Source organism: Ornithorhynchus anatinus, chromosome 1 (assembly GCF_004115215.2).
Source record: "Ornithorhynchus anatinus isolate Pmale09 chromosome 1, mOrnAna1.pri.v4, whole genome shotgun sequence".
Classification (NCBI taxonomy): Eukaryota; Metazoa; Chordata; class Mammalia; order Monotremata; family Ornithorhynchidae; genus Ornithorhynchus; species Ornithorhynchus anatinus.
This window is the reverse complement of record NC_041728.1, coordinates 3274925-3295798: the sequence shown is the minus strand read 5'-3', so window position 1 is coordinate 3295798 and position 20874 is coordinate 3274925. Positions and strand designations below refer to the sequence as shown.

At 51.2% G+C, this 20874-nt stretch overlaps 1 protein-coding gene across 10 annotated transcripts in view; it reads right to left on the bottom strand.

The window, feature by feature from the left end:
* Nucleotides 1-20874, bottom strand: part of MTA1 (metastasis associated 1) — a 127853-nt gene that overhangs the window by 14066 nt on the left and 92913 nt on the right. For 7 of the 10 annotated variants that reach the window (XM_029063505.1, XM_029063515.1, XM_029063533.1 and 4 more), the window contains 9 exons: nucleotides 18359-18547; nucleotides 17159-17233; nucleotides 15755-15813; nucleotides 13822-13937; nucleotides 10705-10856; nucleotides 8757-8946; nucleotides 7605-7694; nucleotides 3349-3501; nucleotides 2517-2552 (listed from right to left, as the gene is read on the bottom strand). In XM_029063505.1, the coding sequence (XP_028919338.1) occupies nucleotides 2517-2552; nucleotides 3349-3501; nucleotides 7605-7694; nucleotides 8757-8946; nucleotides 10705-10856; nucleotides 13822-13937; nucleotides 15755-15813; nucleotides 17159-17233; nucleotides 18359-18547 (1060 nt within the window). Of the gene's footprint in view, nucleotides 1-2516; nucleotides 2553-3348; nucleotides 3502-7604; nucleotides 7695-8756; nucleotides 8947-10704; nucleotides 10857-13821; nucleotides 13938-15754; nucleotides 15814-17158; nucleotides 17234-18358; nucleotides 18548-20874 lie in introns of those variants that run through there. The other 3 variants (XM_029063524.1, XM_029063544.1, XM_029063566.1) reach the window with 2 other exon arrangements.

Genomic DNA, 20874 nt, shown 5'->3' with positions numbered 1-20874 from the left:
TTGGATGGCATGGTGGTAAAATCGTCTGCCCTCCCTATCAAGCTCAAGGAGGCCATCTCCCAACTCTTCCCCACCCACAAGATTCACTCCCATCTGCCCAGCCCCCCAGCCCCTGGTTGACACCTGGCAGAGAAGCTTGGCTCACTCGGGAACACTGATGCTTGGAGTGAACATTCCCTAAGAGGGTCGTGGAGCCTAAGAAGCTCCAGAAAGGAGTCACTGGCCTAGAGAAGTGACTACAGAGGCCTCTTTTAGTCCCAACAGAGACAACTCGGGCCACGCTGACCCCACAACTCAGATAGGGGGATGGTCCCCAGCCAATGTGAAAAGACCTGGTTCTGGCAACCCCTCCACAATGATGGACTGTGGGATAAGCTGCCGGGTTCCTGTCACTCTCACAGGGAAGGGCTAAATTCAATCCCAAATGGCGCTCATGCTGACCCAGGAGCAGAGGAAAGACCTCCCCCAAGACATTCCCACTTCTCAGTTCTGAGTAGACCATGGAGCATGTTGGCCCATCCACAAGTATCAGGTGTGGGAGCGGGTTGACTTGTCTAGAGTTTTCTGGTTTGGGAGTGGGTTGGCCTGTCCTCAGCTATTTGGGGTGGGAATGGGTTGTCTCGTCCACAGCCACCTGGTGTGGGCAGGTGCATGGGTGGGGCAGGAGAACATAATGAACTAGGTTCTACCTGTCTAGAAGAAGATGGGCTGCAGTAAGCTGGAGAAAAGCTAGCACCGTTCCCTTCTGGTATGTCCTTTCCCTAACTTCTGCTCCTCTCCCCAAAGTTTCCCTGGGCCAGCTCTTTCTCCCAGGGCTTCCTGTCACTTCTGAGAAAGCCCCGATGGGTGGGGTGGTGATCTGATCTAGAAGATGACACTATGCTTCTAGGTCCTGGAGGGCAGGGACAACCTATCAACCAACACCATCTACCCAGCCCCTACTGTGCACAGAGCACTGAACCGACTGCGTGGGAGAATACAAGAGAAGGCAAAAACCTGGTCCCTACCCTTGAGTAGTTTCTAATCTAATGGGGGAGTTCAACGCCTCATAATCCTATTATACCAGCATCTGTTTCCTACCAGCTAGGATGCTCCCAGAAGCAATGACGTCTCAGCTTGGCCCCAAATTACATTCTCCTGATTAAGGCTACCGCAGGGAAAAGTCGTTCGAACACAGGCCAAAGCATGCAGAGGGTCACTTGGGGCAGATGAAACTTGTCTGGGCCCTGTTAACCACTGGTGGTCTGGCTGAGGAGGAGGTGTGGGGGAGCTTGATGGGAGGGGGCGTTGGGGGGAGAGGAGAGCCTGGTCAGTGCCTTTAATAGACCTTTAAGCAATAGGCTGCAGGAATCCAGGCATCCCCTCCTCCCCCAGGGCAAGGGCTCCCATTAGCATGGCCAGAGAGGATTTGGAGCACTGTAAGAGGGCAGGGCGAAGAGCATGCCAACCACACGGAGCACGACGAGAACAATCCAGAGCAGAGCCACAGGGCCGGGCCGGCCCACACTTCCTCCCCGCCACTGCACGGCACACAGACAATATCCATTTTGAAGCGGTTCACACGGACACAGGAGGAAGTTGGGCTTTTTCTCCCCAGGGGAAACAGTTCGAGGGTTCTGCCCCAGCCTGGTGGAACGCCTCTGCCTCTTCCTCCTCCTCCTTCTCCTTCCCATCTTCTCAGAGTTAGATTGGTAGGTGGGAGAGGGAACTGCCCAGGACAGAGATACGCTGGCCTCTTGGCTGCCAGCTTCTCCAAGGGGGTCAAGTCTGGGGTTGGATCTGTGGGTACCCCACCTCGGGCCAGAAAGTTGGAGGGGGCCTGGACTGGAGCAGGGTCAGAAATGTCTGTCATTAGGAAAACGTGGGCATCCGTGAGTAAATGGATAGAGTCTGGAGTCTGGAGTCGTTAAGCTGGGGGGATTTCTCCTGCCTTCAGGTCCAACTGTTATTTGCACCTTTTTGCCCTCTTGTAAGGCTGCTGCCATGTGTTTGTCACTCAAATGGCAGCTGGGCACCCTGGGAATACAAGTCCCAGTTTAGGAGGGGCTGTCTCAGATTTCCATCTCCTTCCATTTTCTCTCCTCCCTCTTCCAAAGTCCCAGGACCTTCCAGATTCTCTAATGGCATCAGAATGGGTGTCCACTCTACAAAGCAGGGGGTTACCCACAGTCCTTTCACCCATTAGGCCCTCCTCAGGAAATCCCCGGTCCTTTCAGGGGCTACCAGAAAACGGACAAAAAGAACTGGAGTCAGGGGAGGTCAGTTCCCAGGGAAGGGGACTGATTTACTCAGATGGACGGGTCAGCTGCCAATCTCCCTCCTGACCCGTAAGGTGCCCTGTGTCAGTGTGGACCTTCAATGCAGATATTGTCCCGAGAACATTCAGCCACCAAGACAAGATTCACACAAAGCATTAGTAGCCACAAAGCACAGACAAGCCAACTAGAGAAGCCCGCAGGTGAGTCTAAGATCATAGACTGTCCTAGCATCAGCTGACTGCAGCTTCGAGGTCTTACCCCTGCTAGGCATCAAAAGGCGCTTCTTCATGTTGCCTGATAGTACAGGTGAACAGAAAAGAGAAAAAAAAACTACATCATGAAAGGGAACAGTGACATTTCAGTTTTAACAGACCAGTTTTAAAGCCCAGCAGTGACCACCAGGGATTGGATGCATAGCTTCCTCAACATTTCATTGAATTTTTCTATTCAGGCCAAAAGTCGCCTCTTACTCCAGTGTTAGCTCTGAGGGAGAGGATGCAGGAAAGGCCGAGTTCTGGGAAGGAATGGGAATGCCATGTGGGGGCTGAGGCTCTGGGGGTGTCCTGGACAAGCGGAGCTCCTCCCTTCTCGGCCCCTCACGTCAGCTCTTTCCCGCCTCTCATCCCTCCTGGGTGATGGCAAATTTGGCTGGGGTCCGAGGTCACCCCTCTTCCTGGTTTTCACCACCCTCATTTCTCCCACAGAGGTCTGGGCTGCCTTATCCAGTCCAGGGAGTCTACGGGGAATACCTGCTTTTGCTCTATGAAAGGGATATTCTGGGAAAGTGAAAATTCTGTATTGGGGCCGGACAGGGTGGGGAGAAAACAGTTCGGGTCGACTGACTCATTGAGCGAGATCCGACAGGGCAGCTTGACCAAAGTCAACGGCTGTATCTTTTTTCACTTCAGCTCAAGTGTCTCTGACTCCACAAACCCCACCCTCCACCCAGCCCCCTTCACCAAATCGCCGTATACAGCGAGATCATCGAGTGACTCTTCTCCCTCGTGCTTCAGACGATTCGAGCCACCTGGGCTTCTGGATGAGAATGGGAGTTCCTGCCTGAGGGGGGATGGCTGGGGGAGAGGCTCACCGTCCATCCCGTTGTGCTGCTCATAGCTCCGCTTGCCCAGGATGGTCGGGGACCCATTGTTGATGACCGGAGAGGACTTGGCGGGGGTGAGGCTGCTCAGGGAACCAGAAGCGGTCTTCACAGGGTCTGGCTTGGGAGGACGGGGATGGGTCTCTGTTGAAAACCAGCATGGATATGGTGTTACTTGTTGTCCCCCTTGGAGGCATGTATCTAGGAGCCTGGCGGCTCTGGGCGAGGGCAAGTGGCCCCTTGGGAAATGCTGGACTGCCCTGAGCGCTCTGCCTGGTTCTGAGAGGTGGCAAGAGGAAAGGGCCTGCACCCACCCTGGCCAGAATCACATTTCTAGGTCTACTTTCCTGAGGGAAGTATCCTGAGTTCTAATCCTGGCTCCGCCACTTGTCTGCTGGGTAACTTCTCTGTGCCTCGGTGACTTCATCTATAAAGTGGGGATTAAGACTGTTAGCCCAATGTGGGACAGCGACTGTGCCCAACCTGACTCGCATGTATCTACCCCGGCACTTAGCACACTGCCTGGAACATAGTAAGCGTTTAACAAATACCATTAAAATAAAAGGATCACGGTCTTAGGCTGTTAGGGATGTGCTTGCCTCCGCAAAAGCCTGCCTGAGGCTTTAGCAGGCGAGATGGAGGCAGGCAGGCAGGAGGACTCTGGGGGGCTTCCTTTGCTTCCTTTCCCACCCGCGGGGTTCCCGAGACTGGTGGGGACCAGAGACCTGGCCGCATACTCATCCTGCTCAAAGGCATCGGAAGAGGGAGCGCCCAAGGCGGGAGGGCTCAAAAGTGGTTCTTGGTTCTTTCCAAGGGACGGAGCCAGGCTTGGAACCTGGACCGTGCCGATTCCACTCATCCTCTCTTGCGGCCCAGAGTGGGGGACCTGCTGTGAGGGATCCCACCCAAGAAGCACTGAGAGGGAGGTAAGAGGGTCAGCTGCCATGACCCCCGCCCCCTCCCCTGCCATTGTGGTTACAGCTTCAGGTTATATCAGGGAGAAAATGTGCAGGGAAGCGGGGTTGCGTATGTTCTGGGGGTGAGAAGCAGCATCGTTTGGTGGATAGAGTACAGGCCTGCGAGTCAGAATGTCATGGGTTCTAATCCTGGCTCCACCACTTGTTTGCTGTGACTTTGGGCAAGTCACTTCATTTCTAGGGCCTCAGTTCCCTCATCTGTAAAATGGGGATTGAGAGACTGTGAGCCCCACATGGGACAGGAACTGCATCCAACCCGATTTGCTTATACCCACCCCAGTGCTTAGCACAGTTCCTTTTCACATAGTAGGTGCTTAACAGATACTACAATTATTATGATTATTATGATTAGGGGTGGTAGCAGGGGGAAGGCCTGGCCCGGGGTGGTCCCTCAGAGCCCACATTTGGCTGCTCTGCCCAAGAAAGTTCCTTGGGGAACAATCTTAGCCCATCCTGCTGTTTGTCAACACAGAGGTGAAATTCCAGCCAACCCCCTTGGGCGCTAACACTACCGGTTTGCGACTATTTGAACAGATGAAAAGGTCACGGTAGACAGCAGGAGTTTCTCAACGGCCTCAGCTCAGTCAGGAGCACTTGGGGGAGGCCGTCCAGACTGACGAAAGGACTACGTCACCTGGTAGGGAAGCGGCACGGTCTATTGGCAAGAGCCCGGGTCCAGGAGTCAGAGGCACTGGGTTCTAATCAGGCTCCGTCACTTGCCCGCTTGGGACCCTGGGCAAGGCACTCCACTTCTCTGGGCCTCAGTTTTCTCTTCCATAAAATGGCGCCGCTTCGATACCTGTTTTCCCTCCTACTTAGACTGTGAGCACCATGTGGGACCGGAACCATGTCTGTCCTGAATTACGTTGTTTCAACCTCAGCATTTAGCACAGTGCCTGGCACATAATAAGCACTTAACTAATACCACAATTATTATGGTGCCCCGCTGAGGAAAACTGAAAACTCACCCCGGTAGGAATGCCTTCCCCTGTTGAGGGGCATCCTCGAAGTGACAGGAACAAGAACGGTCTGGTTCGGTTTCTTTCCCAGAAGGCACAGCGGGGGTACGCCCTGAGCTGGGGAACGCCCCTGGAGACCACAGGGATGGGCTGGCCCTGCCCACTCAAAACTCTATTCCAAGTGCATTTAACTACTAAACCGTTGTCTAAGTGTTCCCGGTGATGGGAACTGACCTGCAGTGACATGACCGAGAGAGCCCTTGCAGTAAGGTTTATGCTGCACGTAGGCCAGTGCATTCACGGTACATTCGCAGGGACTACCCCCCGGGGTGAGAATAAATTATTACCATCAGTAGTAATAATGGTACAATATTATATTTTTTATTATGGTATGTTAAGCGTTGCATGCTGATACTGAAACCACTCTCAGTCCCCTCCAACAGAGAGGGCTGAAGGTGAGGATGAAGGGAAAAGTGGCCAAGGAAAGGCTCCTTTAGGGTTGGCTGTGGCCTCTTCGGAGTCTGACTCCAAAGCAATCTCCACAAAAAAGAATTTAAAGAGAAATACATCCACTGCTGGCTGAAGGCCAACGATGAGAGGAGGAATATCCCAGCTCGCTTTTCCAAGAGACGGAAACCAAAACGCCTCAGAAAGAAATAGAATTCAGTCAACTCCCAGCTATCCATGAGCAGAGCCTTTAGCTGGTAGGTAATGAGGGGTTTTGCTTTTCACCCTCAGGCTCTTTCCCCTGGGGTCATTAGACTTCCACCAGAGAGGGGAGAGGGCAGAAAAGTCAACTTTGTTACTCTGGCTTTCGGCTTTCAACTCTGGAAAGGAGAGAGGCCAACAAAAATCTGACAAGAAACTCTAGGAACCCAAATAAGGTGCTTGCAAAACACCCGCTGCTATTTTAGGAATCCCTTAGAGAAATGCAAGTAAAGTGAAAGCCCAGAGGTTCTGAATCACTCAAAAATGGCCGAGGGCAGTTCTGACGCCCGGCCTTCCTCTGCTGGGTGGAGAGTTAATGATTCTTGGAAATGTCAACGGCTCTCACCCAAAACCATATCCTGGGTGGGTGGGGCTGTGGCCTCTTGGAGAGGCCGGGTCTGCCTATATTTACCAGCTTTGTTCACTTGAAAGTCGATGACGCCAGGAATTATGTGCAGGAATGTCTTCCGGAAATGCCAGAGTGGGTCCCCTCGGCTCCCCCGAGCCCTGGGACCTAGTACTAGCACTCTCTCTCTTCTCCCACCCGGCAATCCTCAGACCCTCCCCCACCCCCAGGGCGTTTTGCTGCTCATTTTGAACAGGCCCAGTTTCTTCCAGTTTCCAAAAGCCACTGCTGGACCCTGCTTGGCCTCGTGATGGTTTAAACTCACTGACCGCCCCAGCTACTCCCTCCCCCGCAAGCCTCTCCCTCCAGCCTTATTCTCCTCTGTCTCTCCTCAGGGCCGAACTCTCTCCAGGCTTCTCTGGCAGAGGTCCTGCCACACCTCATTTCTTCTCTTCCAATTCCATTGACCTCTTGAGCATCTCCCTTGACAGCTGCTCCCATCAGCTCCTTAACAAGTCTGGGGAGGTCCCCCAAAGACTGTCGCCCTCCAAACTCTATCTCTCGGGGAGCTGTCATCACTGTACCTCTACACTGTCTTTCTTGCTTATATGTGGACTTCCCCTATGATCTCCCCCCGACATCCGGTCATGAGCTCTCCTTCTCTGTCTTGCGGGGCATCCTGAATGAATGTGCCACCCTCAGTGCCAGAGGCGGGACTCCCCGATTTTCTGGTCACAACTTCCCACCCTCCCTCCCTCACAGGTAGCCTCCACCAGCCTACGTGTCTTCCCCGAGCATGGAACCACCAGGTAATCCCTCCTGCCTCCCCCTCTGGAAAGGGTGGAGAGATTGGCTAGCTGACCGGCTGACCCCACCGGGCCTCGAGCCAGTATTGGCAAGGCAACTGCTCCCTCTTCAGTTTCGGCTCCAAGGAATGGGATGACTCAAACAGCCCCGGCTGACGGCCCCCGCAGGCCAGAAGCCCCCACGAGACGCAGGTGGTCAGAGATGGGCTGCCTGTCCCGGCTCGGCCCTGCCAGACCTGCCACCGAGTCTGAGATGGAGAGGGAGATGAAGGCGTAGGAGGCGAATTTCTTGGCTGGTGGCAGTGTGGGAGAATGCTCGGCTAGGAGACTCGAAGGGCCGAATGAGAGATTTTTAGCGATGGGGGAGGTAGGAACTTGCCACCTACCTAATTTTTCATCCCTTCTAGCGGCAAGTGTGAACGCTACACCCCGTCTCCCAGAAGTGCTTTACCTAGATACCGGAGCACGGCTTCTAGCGGCTTACGAACCACCTGCTTCAACACGAGCGGGCGCTGGGAGGCTTCTGGTAACCGGGCGGTGCCTGCCGAGACAAGGGGCCGGAGTCAGACACTGAGATGGTGGATTGACTCCGTTACCAGGTGACAGCCGGGCTGGCTCTGAGCGTCTTCCAGAAAAAAAAACACTCTCTGGAGATTTTTTGGGCCGGGGAGCACAACCCAACAAGACGGTGGGATGCTAGCACAGCCCAAAGCTAAAAGAACATTTACGCACTCTCCCCACCCCTTTCAAAGCCTTATTGAAGGCAAATCTCCTCTAAGAGGCCCTCCCAGATTAAGCTTCTCTTTTCCTCATCTCCCACTCCCTTCTGCGTCACCCACACTTGCTCCCTTTGCTCTTCCCCCCTCCCAGCCCCACACCACTTATGTCCATACCTGCCATTTATTTATTTGTATTGATGTCTGCCTCCACCCTCTAGACTGTAAGCTAATTGGGGGCAGGGAAAATCACTGTTTATTGTTGTACTGTACTTTCCCAACGGCTTAGTACAGTGCTCTGCACAAAGTAAGCGCTCATTAAATATGACTGAATGAATGAGTCTGTGACCTCTGGGCATCTGATATTTGCCCGATCCCCAGTGCCACAGCACTTACAGGCGTATCTTTATATTATACATTATTATTTGGTTGTAATCCTGACTCTACCACTTCTCTGCTGTGTGACCATGGGCAAGTCACTTCCCATCCTCTACGTCTCAGTTACCTCATCTGTAAAATGGGGATTGAGACCATTAGCTCCAATTGGGACATGGACAGTGTATCCACCTCAGAGCTTTGTACAGTGCCTGGCACATAGTAAGCGCTTAACAAATACCCTGATTAGTATTATTATTTATATTAAGGTCTGTCCCCTGCTCCAGACTGTAAGCTCAGGATGGGCAGGGATTGTACCTGCTCATTCTGTTGTACTCTCCTCTCCCAAGCGTTCAGTACAATGCTCTGCACATAGTAAGCACTCAATATGTACTACTGATGGAATGACTGAATTCTCTTGTGTCAGGGCCCAGGCCCCGGGCAGGTCACCACGAAGACCGGGCCGGGCACTGTCTCGACAGGGCGGCAGTTCGGCCTGAAGAAACACTTACATTCAGCTTTGATGGCGGCACTGTTGATAGGCAGATAGGGGTGTCGGGCCGCGTACCAAGGGCGCAGGATATCGCGGCACAGGCGCCGGGCGATCCGCGTCAGTTTGGTTGTGTGCAGGTAGAAGGCTTGTCTCGTCTTCATGGCGAACTTGGGGCTTCCGCTGTTGCGCACGGGGACGCCGTGAGGACTCTGAGAGAGGGGAGAGGCCCGCCCGCACACACGGCTTCCGTTATCTCTTGGGTAGCATCGCGGAACGGGCGACCCCCGGCCGTACAACACCACGCTACCTGATTGTCAACCCAACTGGAGGGTGCCCTGTGGAGCCTCGGGAAATAGTTTAGGAGGTGGGATATCTTGGGCCTCCCGCTCCTGCCCCACCACAGGACTGTCAAGGACCTGCCTGGCCTTCATTTTCACATTCCAGCACTGGCCAGTGGCCTTCTTTTCAGCGTGGGAGAGTGGAAGAGAATGGGCTTGGGAGTCCCCGGAGCAGGATTCTAATCCGACTCTGCCGCTCGTCTGCTGTGTGACCTTAGGAAAGTCACTTCACTTCTCTGGGCCTCAGTTACCTCATCTGTAAAATGGGGATTAAGAGTGTGTGTCCCATGGGGGACAGGGAATGTGTCCAACTTAACTTGTATCAACTCTAGTGCTTAGAACAGTCCTTGGCACATAGTAAGTGCTTAAAAGGTATCATAGTTATTATTAAAATGGGGATTCAATACCTCCTCTCCCTCCCACTTGGACTGTGAGCCACGTATGGGACAGGGGCTGTGTCTGTGTGTCCGACATGATTAGCTAGTACCTACCCTAGCACTTAATATAGTTCTTGGCACACAGTAAGCACATAATACCATTTTTTTCCTTAAAAAAAAAGCACTTACTATGTATGGGTCAAACACTATTCTAAGCACTGGGGTAGTTACAAATTAATCCGGTCAGACACAGTCCCTGTCCCACATGGGGCTCACAGCCTAAGTAGAAGGGCAAACAGCTATTGCGCCCCCTTTTTACACTTGAGGAAACTGAGGAATAGAGAATTTACGTGACTAGCCCAAGTTGACATGGCAAGCAACTGGCAGAGCTGGGATTAGAACCCAGGTCCTTCAGACCCCCAGGCCGGTGCTCTCTCCACTGAGCCCTGCTGTTTCCCATGTTATCATGGTCATTATTTTTCAAAGCAACACCATACACCCATTGATGGGTCTCAGAGGCTATTTGGCTAGAGTCGCTAGTAGAGTCAGAGCTTATTTTTTGTCTGCGTCTTCTGATAATAAGACCAAAATCTTAATAGAATCCACAAAGCAGGACATTTTCAATGGGAAGATTGATCTCTTTGACCCCTTGGCTGGGGGCTGTCCCAAGGAACACGGGGCTCTGACTCATTACCCTTCAGCCCATGACGTACAGCAGCCCTGCGGGTGCATGACGCTAACAATTTCCTGCTGAGGAGAAGGGGACAGGCGGCTCTCCAAGAGTCAGGTGTGGAGGAGGGGACTCGTTTCCAGGGCATCCAGTAAGCGCTCAGTAAATAGGATCGAATGATATGGCTCACGGTGCTGGAACATAAATCAGGCAAAATGTGTCGGAGGGAGATTTGGAGGAGGGAACTGAATGTGTGTCTCCCCCGCTCTAGACTTCAAGCTCGCTGTGGGCAGGGAATGTGTCTGTTTATTGTCGTGTTGTACTCTCCCAAGCGCTTAGTATAGGGCTCTGCGCAAAGTAAATGCTCAATAAATACGACCGACTGAGACCAAAGATCAACTCAGTGGTCTGCTTGCTCTGGTGGGGAAAGGGCTCCGATGAATTAGAGCCCTAAGTCTTCCCCGATGACAACAGACACGTTTTTTGAGAGCAAGGACGGGGACACCACAGTCCCACGGCTCCCAGCCCGCCTGGGCCCGGACCAGGCGGCGAAGAGCAAGGCGGCCGACTCCCCGGACATACCATGTTATTGCGGTTTGGTCCTGGCCGCTCACCATCCAACCGGGTTGGCATTTTCAAGCCGCCATATTTCTTCCAGTATGTCCAGCAAGATGCACAGAGGCGACACTGCATGGTAGGGGGACCCCAAGAATACCACTGGTAAGACTGGGTGGCTACGGACAACAAAGTTGAAAATATACGTATTCTTAAACAGGACTATTTTTTAGGAAGTTAATTATACTTCAAAGTCATTTTTACAGCTTCAAGAAAGGAACACTTCATTTGTCTCCACGTCGGCAAAACTAATCAGCGTTTTAGCTCCAGAGGGAAGGCCGCAACTTTCGGAGCCGGGGAGCCATAAAGAGGCACTAGGGTCCAGGGTACCCTCCCCCTTCTCATCCGGGACCGCTGCTCTCCCCATCTTCAAAGCCCTGCGGAAATCGCATTTCCTCCAGGAAGCTTTTTCTTGACACCTATCCACTCCCCAATTCCCATTTCCCCTACTACTTAAGTACTCCCCCCAACCCCTCCCTCACCAAGAGCCCCTCCCCACTTCAAAGCCTTATTGAGGGTGCATCTCCTCCAGGAGGCCTTCCTTAAGCCCCTCCTTTCCTCTTCTCCCATTTCCTTCTTCATCGCCCTGACTCGCTCCCTTTGTTCTTCCCTCCCACCCCACAACCCCCCAGCACTTATGTCCATATCTGTCATTTATTTGTGTTTATGTCTGTCTCCCCCCGTTCTGGACTGCATGCTTGTTGTGGGCAGGAAATGTGTCTTTTTATTGTATTGTACTCTCCCAAGCGCTTAATACACCGCTCTGCACACAGTATATGAATGTACATATCTTTAAACTCCGTTGCTCCCCACTTCCCCTCCCCATTGCCCCAACCCCCTCCTTTTGCTCTACCCCACCTCCCCATCCCACAGCACTTGTGTATATATGTACATATTCATAATCGTAATTCTATTTATTGTTATTAATGATGTGTATATATCTATAATTCTGTTTATTTATAATGATGCTACTGATGCCTGCTTATTTATTTTGATGTGTGTCTCCCTGCTTCTAGACTGTAAGCCTGTTGTGGGCAGGGATTGTCTCTATTTGTTGTTGGGCTGTACTTCCCAAGTGCTTAGTACAGTACTCTGCACACACTAAATGCTCCAATAAATATGACTGATTGAATGAATTTGTTTTCACGTCTGCCTCTTCCAGTAAAGTGTGAGCTCTTTGAGAACAAAGATCATGTTTACTAACTCTATTATAACATACCAAGTGCTTATTGAAGTGCTCTGCATGTAGTAAGCGAGTACTTAATATATGTACTGGAACTGGGAGCCCCATGTGGGAAAGGGACCATGTCCAAATTGATTATCTTGAATTTAGTTCAGTGCTTGGCACACAGTAAGCCCTTAACAAATACCATTTAAAATCGAACAAAAGAAGTCACAGTTACTACTAGTGCTATCACCATCGAGCATTTAGTACAGTGGCCTGTACAGAGTAAGTGCTCAGTAAACCCTATGGATTGATTGCATAATTCAACAGGTCTGGCACAAAGTTACATTTCTCCCTCTCTTAGAGAACTCGGTGCTTTCCGTTTGACCCCAGAGTAAGATAAACAGGGCACAAGACTTACGGGTTTCTAGATGGCAGTTCCCTCCCTCGGGCCTAAATTGATTTGTGACAAACAGTCCCCTCACCCACTGGGGTCACACCAAAAAAGGGAACAGATTTCATCAATAGTCTGGGCGGGGAAGAGGGAGGACAGAGCAGAGTCTGGGGAGAATTATTCAATGCGCGGGTTTGCCCATGTTCATCCACTTGGAAAACATTTGAAAATGAAGCACTATCTTCAACTAGACTGTAAGCTCATTGTGGGCATGGAATATGTCTGTTTATTGTAGTATTGTACTCTCTCAAATGTTTAGTACAGTGCTCTGCACAAAACAGGCATTCAGTAAATACCACTGATTGATACACTGATCTGAGCTCTGAACCAACTCCGCTAATGTTCACCAGTGACGGCAAAATGGGTTTTTTTTTTAATGGTATTTATTAAGCGTTTACTATGTGCCGGGCACTGAACTAAGCACTAGGGTAGATACAAGATAATCGGGTTGGACAGAGTCCATGTCCCACCTGGGGCTCACAATCTTAATCCCCATGTTACAGATGAGGTCACTGAGGCTCAGAGAAGCAAAGTGACTTACCCAAGGTCACACAGCAGGCAAGCGGCAGAGCCGAGATTAGAACCCAACCCTATTTACTTGTATCCATCTCAGCACTTAGTACAGTGCCTGGAACATAGTAAATTCTTAACAAATACCACAATTATTATTATTATTGAGTCCCAGGCCCATGCTCTATCCACTGGCACATGCTGCTTCTCAAAACCCCTCAAAAGACCCCTCAAAAAAAAACCCCAGGGGACAGGAGGAAGGCAACTAACCTGCAATTCCTCCTAATATCCTGTTGCCAATCTCAGCAGCGCCCTTTCCTCTTCTACCTCTCCCTTCTTCATCTCCCTGACTTGCTCCCTTGCCCCAAAGCACTTACGCACATAGCTGTAATTTATTTATTTGTACTGATGTCTGTCTTCCCGCCTCTAGATTATAAGCTCGTTGTGGGCAGGGAATATGTCCATATATTGTTGTACTGTACTCTCCCAAGTGCCTAGTACAGTGTTCTGCACACATTACATGCTTGATAAATATGACCGAATGAATTTCTGGCCTGATTGGGTCTCGGTGGTTTCCGAAGCAGCATGGCCTAGTGGACAGAGCCCGGGCCTGGGAGTCAGAAGGTCATGGTTCTAATCCCTGCTCTGCCACTTGTCTGCTGTGTGACCTTGGGCAAGTCCCTTCACTTCTCTGTGCCTTAGTTACCTCATCTGTAAAATGGGGATTGAAACCGTGAACCCGTGGGACAGGGACCGTCTGACCTGATTTGCTTGTATTCATCCCACGGCTTAATACAGTGTCTGGCACATAGTAAGTGCTTAACAGACACCATACTTATTATTATTCTTATCTTCCTGCAATGAAAATCTGCCAGCTTTCTCAGGACGAACTTTGCAGCCTCTCTCCCGAATCAACTCTGTTCATTCCCATCGTGGCCCTCCTCGAACCACTTACTGTAGCAGCTTTCACAGCCCCGTCCCGCTCCAGGGTTCTGGCCCTGGACGCCCGTGCCGTTGACCGCTCCCGGCTTGACATTATTTACATTGATCTGATTCGGATTTGGCTTGTTACTGAAAAACAAGGACAAGAGGAAAAGAACGTCAACGGCGCCTCCGTCGTGACAATTTCGATTGGTCTCTCCTTTCAGCCACCCGGCAGACATTGCGTCACTGGCCCCAGGGAGGGCTGGGTATATTAGTTTATGCCAACACGCCGTTTGCTGGGAAGCTTCCAGTCTAAAAGCTGGCGTAGACACTGGAAAAGATGAGACGAACTTCCGCCCCATGGGACAGGAAGCATCGGGAAAGGAGCTAAAATACTTTCCTCTGCTGGCCCCGTCTTCATCCTCCTCTTACCAATGTGACTAATAGCCACTCCCATATCTTCCCACCGTTCTGTTATTTTTCCCCTCTCCCAGCCAAAGCTTCATTCACTGCACGTCTAATCCGTTCATCCAGTTAAGCTGGAACACTGTCCCTCTCCCTAAAATTCCTGCCAATTGCACCAGCTCTCCTTAAATCCATCCCTCTTCCTCCTTCCAGTTCTCACCAAGGTAAGACGGTAAGTTCTGTCGGGACTTTCGCCCTTTGCCGTTGTCTCCCTGTCACTGCTCCTCTAATCATTCCTTCTGCTCAAGCTACGGCTGGCGGCTGGCGAGTGTCCACCTCACATCTGCTCCTGACCTCATTCCGTGGCCACCCAGGCTCTGGGGAGGGCCCGATGCTGGGGGCAGTGAGAAGCAACTCCCGCAGAGCCCACAGCTTGGAAAAAGCGAGGTCGAATGGATGGCCAGGCCGGGTGGGGTGGGGTGTGAGATTTCTCAGGACCTGCCCTCAGTCACTTGCAACCCTTGGGTAGAGGATCTCCAATTCTCTGGATTCCTCTGCTTCTGATCCCCATTTATTTTATGCGCAAGATTAAGGGGAAGATTGACAACAAATCTGAAGAGACACGTTGGTGAGGGGGATGGTGACGTATGCTCTTCCCCCGCCCTCTCAGCTGTTCCAACTCCAGTCGGTTCTCCTAAGACGTGGGTGCCCTGTCCCTGAAGAACCTTGTGCTGAGGAAGATGGGCGCTAGGATGTTCACGTCTTGACCCACATAGCAATCACGTGTACAAGTGTTTCTTCCAACACTGTGTCAGGCTTTCTACGGATTGATGATCATTGTCGGAAGAACATCCCCTAATTTGCCAACCGGCAGAGGACAGGACATGGATTGGGGGGTGAGGGGGAGGAATACACACACACGAGCGCGCTCCCAGACAGGAAGTGGCTTGGGAATCACGGTTTACATTTGAACCCTTCCCAGTGGAAAACATAAACTTTCCTTCTGCTGAAATGGAAATGCTTTCAGGTGCTGGGGACACAGCATACTGCATTACTAGGGGACTCTGTCACTGTCCTAGGCCAAAGCCACCCCAACTGCTCTCCTTCTCTCCTTCTCCAACCCAGCCCACACAATTTGCTCCTCTGGTGCTAACCTTCTCAATGGGCCTCCATCTAGCCCGTCTCATTGCCGACCCCTGACCCACATCCTGCCTTTGGCCTGGAACACCCTCTCTCCTCAAATCCAACAGACAATTCCTCTCCCCCACTTCAAAGCCTTACTGAAGGCCCATCTCCTCCAAGAGGCCTTCCCAGACTAAGTCCCACTTTTCTTCCAAGTGCTTAATACAGTGCTCCGCACATAGTAAGCACTTGATAAATACAACTGAATGAATGAACTGCTCCTGACAGAAGTTCCTAGAGCCCATTCCAACTTGGCTGCCCATCTCACGGCCTTCCCGTGCAGCTGGCTATGTCACGGAGCTCACGGTGACCTTCCGTGTATATCTCGTCCTTGCTGCTTTGCAAACAACCCAAGTCCTCCGAGAAGAACAACTTACTAGTTCGGTATGTACACTTGCTTCAGCTTGCTTTCCGCTTCGGCTGCTTTCAATCGTTTCTTGGAACACAAGCAGAGGAGAAAGTCAGGGACGCGGATGGGAATTTTCTACTCCAGCTGGGAAAGAAGTTAGCCTGCAGGGCTGGGACGGAGGTGGGCGATCCCTGAATCCCTACTGATGGACGTAAAACTGTTTCAGCATGGGTGGGTTGTGTGGAGAGGTGGTGGGCCCTCCTTCCTCGGTCACCTGTGAGTCCGTAGATTGATCTGACCAGATTAGAATCAATCAATAGTACTTCTTGTGTGCAGAGGATTGTACTAGAGCTTGGGAGTGTACAATGTAATAAAATTGGTAAACCACCTCCTGCTAATAATAATAATATTTGTTAGGTGCTTGCTATGTGTCAGACACTGTTCTGAGTGTTGAGATAGATAAAAGAAAGTCAGGTCCCTATCCCACATAGAGCTCACAGTCTTGATCCCCATTTCACAGATGAAACTGAGGTACAGAAGTTAAACAACTTGTCCGAGATCACACAGCAGACAAATGGCAAAGCCAGGATTAGAACCCAGGTCCTTCCGATTCCCAGGCCCGTGCTCTATCCACTGGGCCATGCTGCTAGATTGGGCAATGAATCCCCCTCCCCCTCAGGCCTTTGATCCTGTGCTGTCCCATACCACTTGTGCTCGATTTACTGGGGAGGGGAATGTTAAGCTAGGAGCTGGGGAAATGGATTGGGGGTGTCTTCCCCCCCCCGCAACCAGATTCAAAGGAGAAAGTTGTACTAGGCAGAGGAAAGGCTGTGGGGAAGCAGTATAGCCTAGTGGAGAAAGCCTGCGCCTGGAAATCGGAGTCCTGGGTTCTAATCCTGGCTCTGCCGCTTGCCTGCTGAGTGACTGTGGGCAAGTTATTTCACTTCTCCGTGACTCAGTTTCTTCATAGATAAACTGAGGATTCAATAGCTGTTCTCCATCCTATTTAGATTGAGAGCTCCACGTGGGACAGGGACTGTGTCTGACATAATTATCTAGTAACTACCCTAGTGAGCAGTACAGTGCTTGGCACATAGTAAGCACTTAACAAATACTACAATTATTATTATTACTATTATGTGAGTGAGAGAAGGTGTGATGGGGGGGTAGAAGGGCACAGAGAATAGCAGAGATGCCAAAGGACTTGAATACATTCTCTAGACTGTAAACTCATCGTGGGTAGGGTACGTGTCTACCAACTCCATTACACCGTGATCTCCCAAGAGTTTAGTACAGTGCTCTGTGCACAGTAAGTGCTCAATAAATATGACTGACAGTCACATCTCCCGCCCAGAGAGTGAGGATTTGAGGGAGCAGAGATCAACCCAGCCAGAGGGATGCCTTGAAGTGGGCGAGGAATGAGGACTCTTACCTGCTGAACGTATCTATCTGTTGTCTTCCACATGTAATAATATTCGATTATGCTGGTTAAGGACTTCCACGGGAGCTATGAACAGGAAGAAAAATGTACTCATCGTCTAGAATCGGAGAAAGGGGTTTAAAGGTTCTGTCGGGTAATGTTGCAATCACAAACCTGGTGTAAATTTATTTGCAGAGAGAAATGATGAGGGAGATAGCTTTGAGAAAGTCTGTCCCTCTGCTCATGGTGTTTGAAGCTCCCGCAACAGAGTCTGGGTTAACCCACCAGGCCTGGCTCTCCCGAGGGGCGGCCAGGCGAATCACCAGTCCCTCTGACTGACCTCATCTCCCGCCACTCTGGCGCTGCTGGAACCCCCATAGGCCCCTCAGTTCGGCATCTGAGGAGAACGGAGCTTCCCGTGCCCCCAGCAATGAGACCCACCTCCAGGGAAGAGCCCTCGGTTGCCAGCAGCCTCTCTACCGCCTCTGGAGAGAAAGCTCGTGAGCTTTCAGAAACACAGGCTGCCTAGCCAGATGGTCTGAGCCACACTCCCCTCCGAGCCAAACTGGCCTCTTCTCCATCTGTCTTGCTTATTCGAGCTACTGCTGGCCACATCCTAATCGGCTCAACTTCCCTCAATCCCCCAGATTCGATTCCGTCAACGCGATGCCTCCAGCAGAGGAGACTTCGGCTCCGAGGAGGGAAGCCGGCCTCCCGATGAACACCGAAATTCACACGGATCAACACCGGCAGCTCTTCCCGCCAACAATCACAGCGGGGGGTTAAGGTGGGGGAGGGTTCTATAGGAAGACAGGCCGAAAAGGTTGGGGTTTGGCCACCTGGGAATAGGCCAGATGAGAGGGGTCCACGATTCAACTTTACAGTACCAAGATTGGTTGAGAAAGGGTGGACACAGAATTGTTGTTCCCCAAAACCTATCCTTCTGGGATAGGATTTGGGCATGAGGGAGGGTGGGGGGCAGGAGGTGGATGTCCTGTAGGCAGAAAGCATCATGAGGTCCAAGGGAGTCTGGATAAATCGAACAGTTCTCATCGTCCCGTTTGCCAGCTTCTAAGTGTAATCACCACTCTCTCCCCATGAAGCACAAGGCTCAAGGGTGACAGCTGAGACGGGTGGCCAGTTTCTCTCTCTTGGCCCCGGATATTGGGGGAAGCCCAGAGATCATGGTCAGCACCGAGGACAAGTACTTACAAAATCTTGCTGAATGTCAGTGAAATCTTTTCCATACTTTTCTAGGGCTTCTTCGAAGAGGTTGGCCTCGGAAGCAGACCACTCTTCCATCTCATCCCGGCACAGGACGGGCCCGCCCTGGGGCACCAGAGCAGAAATGGCCTTGGAGATGTCATAGACGTTTTTGTGCAAAGTGTCCATGGCGTGGAACTGAGGGGGAGAAAAACCAAAAAAGAAAAATGGAGGTGAGATGAGGCCCTGCTCAACTGAGAACCAGCCTGGAGATGCTTGCCGTTTCTGTGGCCCCAGGCCCAGGGAAGTGAGTAATAATAATAGTAATAAAGTAATAATAATAGTGATATTTGTTAAGCATTTACTATATGCCAGGCACTCTACTAAGAACTAGGGTAGAGATGAGCTACTCAAATTGGATACAGTCTCTGTCCCACATGGGGCTCACAGTTTCAAGCCCCATTTTACAGATGAGATAACTGAGGCACAGAGAAGTGGCTTGCCCAACATTACACAGCAGACAAGTGTCAGAGCCATGATTAGAACCCATGTCCTTCTGACTCCCAGGCCCACGTTCTATCCACTAGGCCACACTGATTCTCCCCAAAGGGCATCACTCCAGTCAGAATCACCGAAAGATCAAATGCATCCCACCCTGGAGGGTATCCAGCTTGAGGGCCAAACTCAAGCAGGCCATAGCCCCCTGAGCCTAGAAATCACCAGTAGGTTGAGGCAACTCCTCACCTGAATAATATTAATTGGGGTTTTTCTTAAATGCTTACAGTGTGCCAAACACTTCTAAGCACTGGGATAGATTCAAGATCAGTAGGTCTCACATGGGGCTCACAGCCTAAGTAGGAGGGAGAATAGGTACTGAATCCTCATTTTGCAGTTGAGGGAACTGAGGTCCAGAGAAGTGAAGTGATTTGCCCAAGATCACACAGCAGATAAGGGACAGAGCCAGGAAAGGAACCCAGGTCCTCTGATTCCCAGACCTGGGTCCTTTCCACTAGGCCGTGCTGCTTCTCACCTGAAGGGAGTCACTTTCCTGGCATCCTGAGAAAACAATCTGCTGTAGTAGAGATGGCTTCAAGGCTTTTCCCAAGCCATGGGGTGTACTAAGATTGAGTTTCTTTACCAACGGCCTTGCCCACTGGTTGCAAAAATAGAGCAAACCCGTGGGCTAGGTCCGAATCAAAGAGGCAAACAGGAGAGGTCTGGGTCCGACTAGTGTCTCCTTTTTATGGTACTTGTTAAGCATTTATTACGTGCCAAGTACCTTCCTAAGCGTAAATATAATTTAATCAGGTGGAAGCTGCCTGAGAATAGACCATATTGTCCACACATGCTCACTTGCACACAAGAATCAAATGCCAATTCTCCTGTGCCCCATTTACCTGCCTCCTGCTGGAAATAAGGAGGTGTGGGGGATTTGGTATGTGTCTGTCTATCTGCACACACATCTGACCTTCATATTTAAAGATAAAGCCGCTGAGGGAGAATCTCACCAATATACGCAGATGTACGCTCGTCGTGGGCAGGGACTGTGTCTGTTAATTGTAATATTGTACTCTCCCGAGTGCTTAATACAGTGCTTTGCACATAGTAAATGCTCAATAAATGCGACTGAGAGGTTTCAGCGCTGTTCTTCACCCGCCTCTTATATCTGACATGCTGCAGACAGCCTGTCTCCTGACCTGTGGTTTGGTCTGGAGTTACGTTGCAATCTGGGACTCGGGCTAGACCTTTGCAGGCAATGGAAATCAATAAGACACCCTAGTAACCTCTGGAGTCTCTGCTCTTTCTTCACCCTTCTCCTGGAAGGTGGTGGTGGCAGGAGGTGGGGATGATCTATGTCACTCTGAGGATCTCTCTGTATTCCCCATGTTGAAGCAAAGCTCGTCGAAGTGCTTACTCGACCCATCCCCCTCCGGGCTTCTACATCTCCATCAACTGGCCTGTCATCAGGTCCTGGTGTTTTGTCATTTTTCATGGTGCTGGGCTGCAGCAGGGGCTTTTTCAAAAGCCAAACTGATGCCTCTGCTAGGATTTTGCTTTTTACGGCCTTCTCCCCGACAGAGGAAGGTGTGATAAAGGAACATCTCCATAGGATTTCCTCCTCGACCGTGACAAAGCTGGAACCTGTCCTTGTCCTTTAGCAGTGCTGTGAGATGGTCACTGCGGTCAGGTCGGTGGGGCTGAAACTCCTTCGGGGACATGGAGACCTTGGTTTCATGATGGCCAAGATATTCTTGGATCCCTCGGGCCTTCGTGACCCTATGTGGGCCTGGGACATTTTTACCTCACTTTGTCCCAGATGTAACTCTCGGGGGGAGCATGCAGATGGTGTTTCAAAGTTGCTTGCGAGGCCTGGGTCCCAGCAAAGACACTCTGACCCCCAACTGCCCCTGGATCCAGCTAGCTGCCCTGTGACTGATTGCATCTTTCTGTACAGCCGGATAAAAGGCAAATCTTCTGAATACTTCCCACGCTGCAAAGTACATAAAGCATGGGCCTGGGAGTCA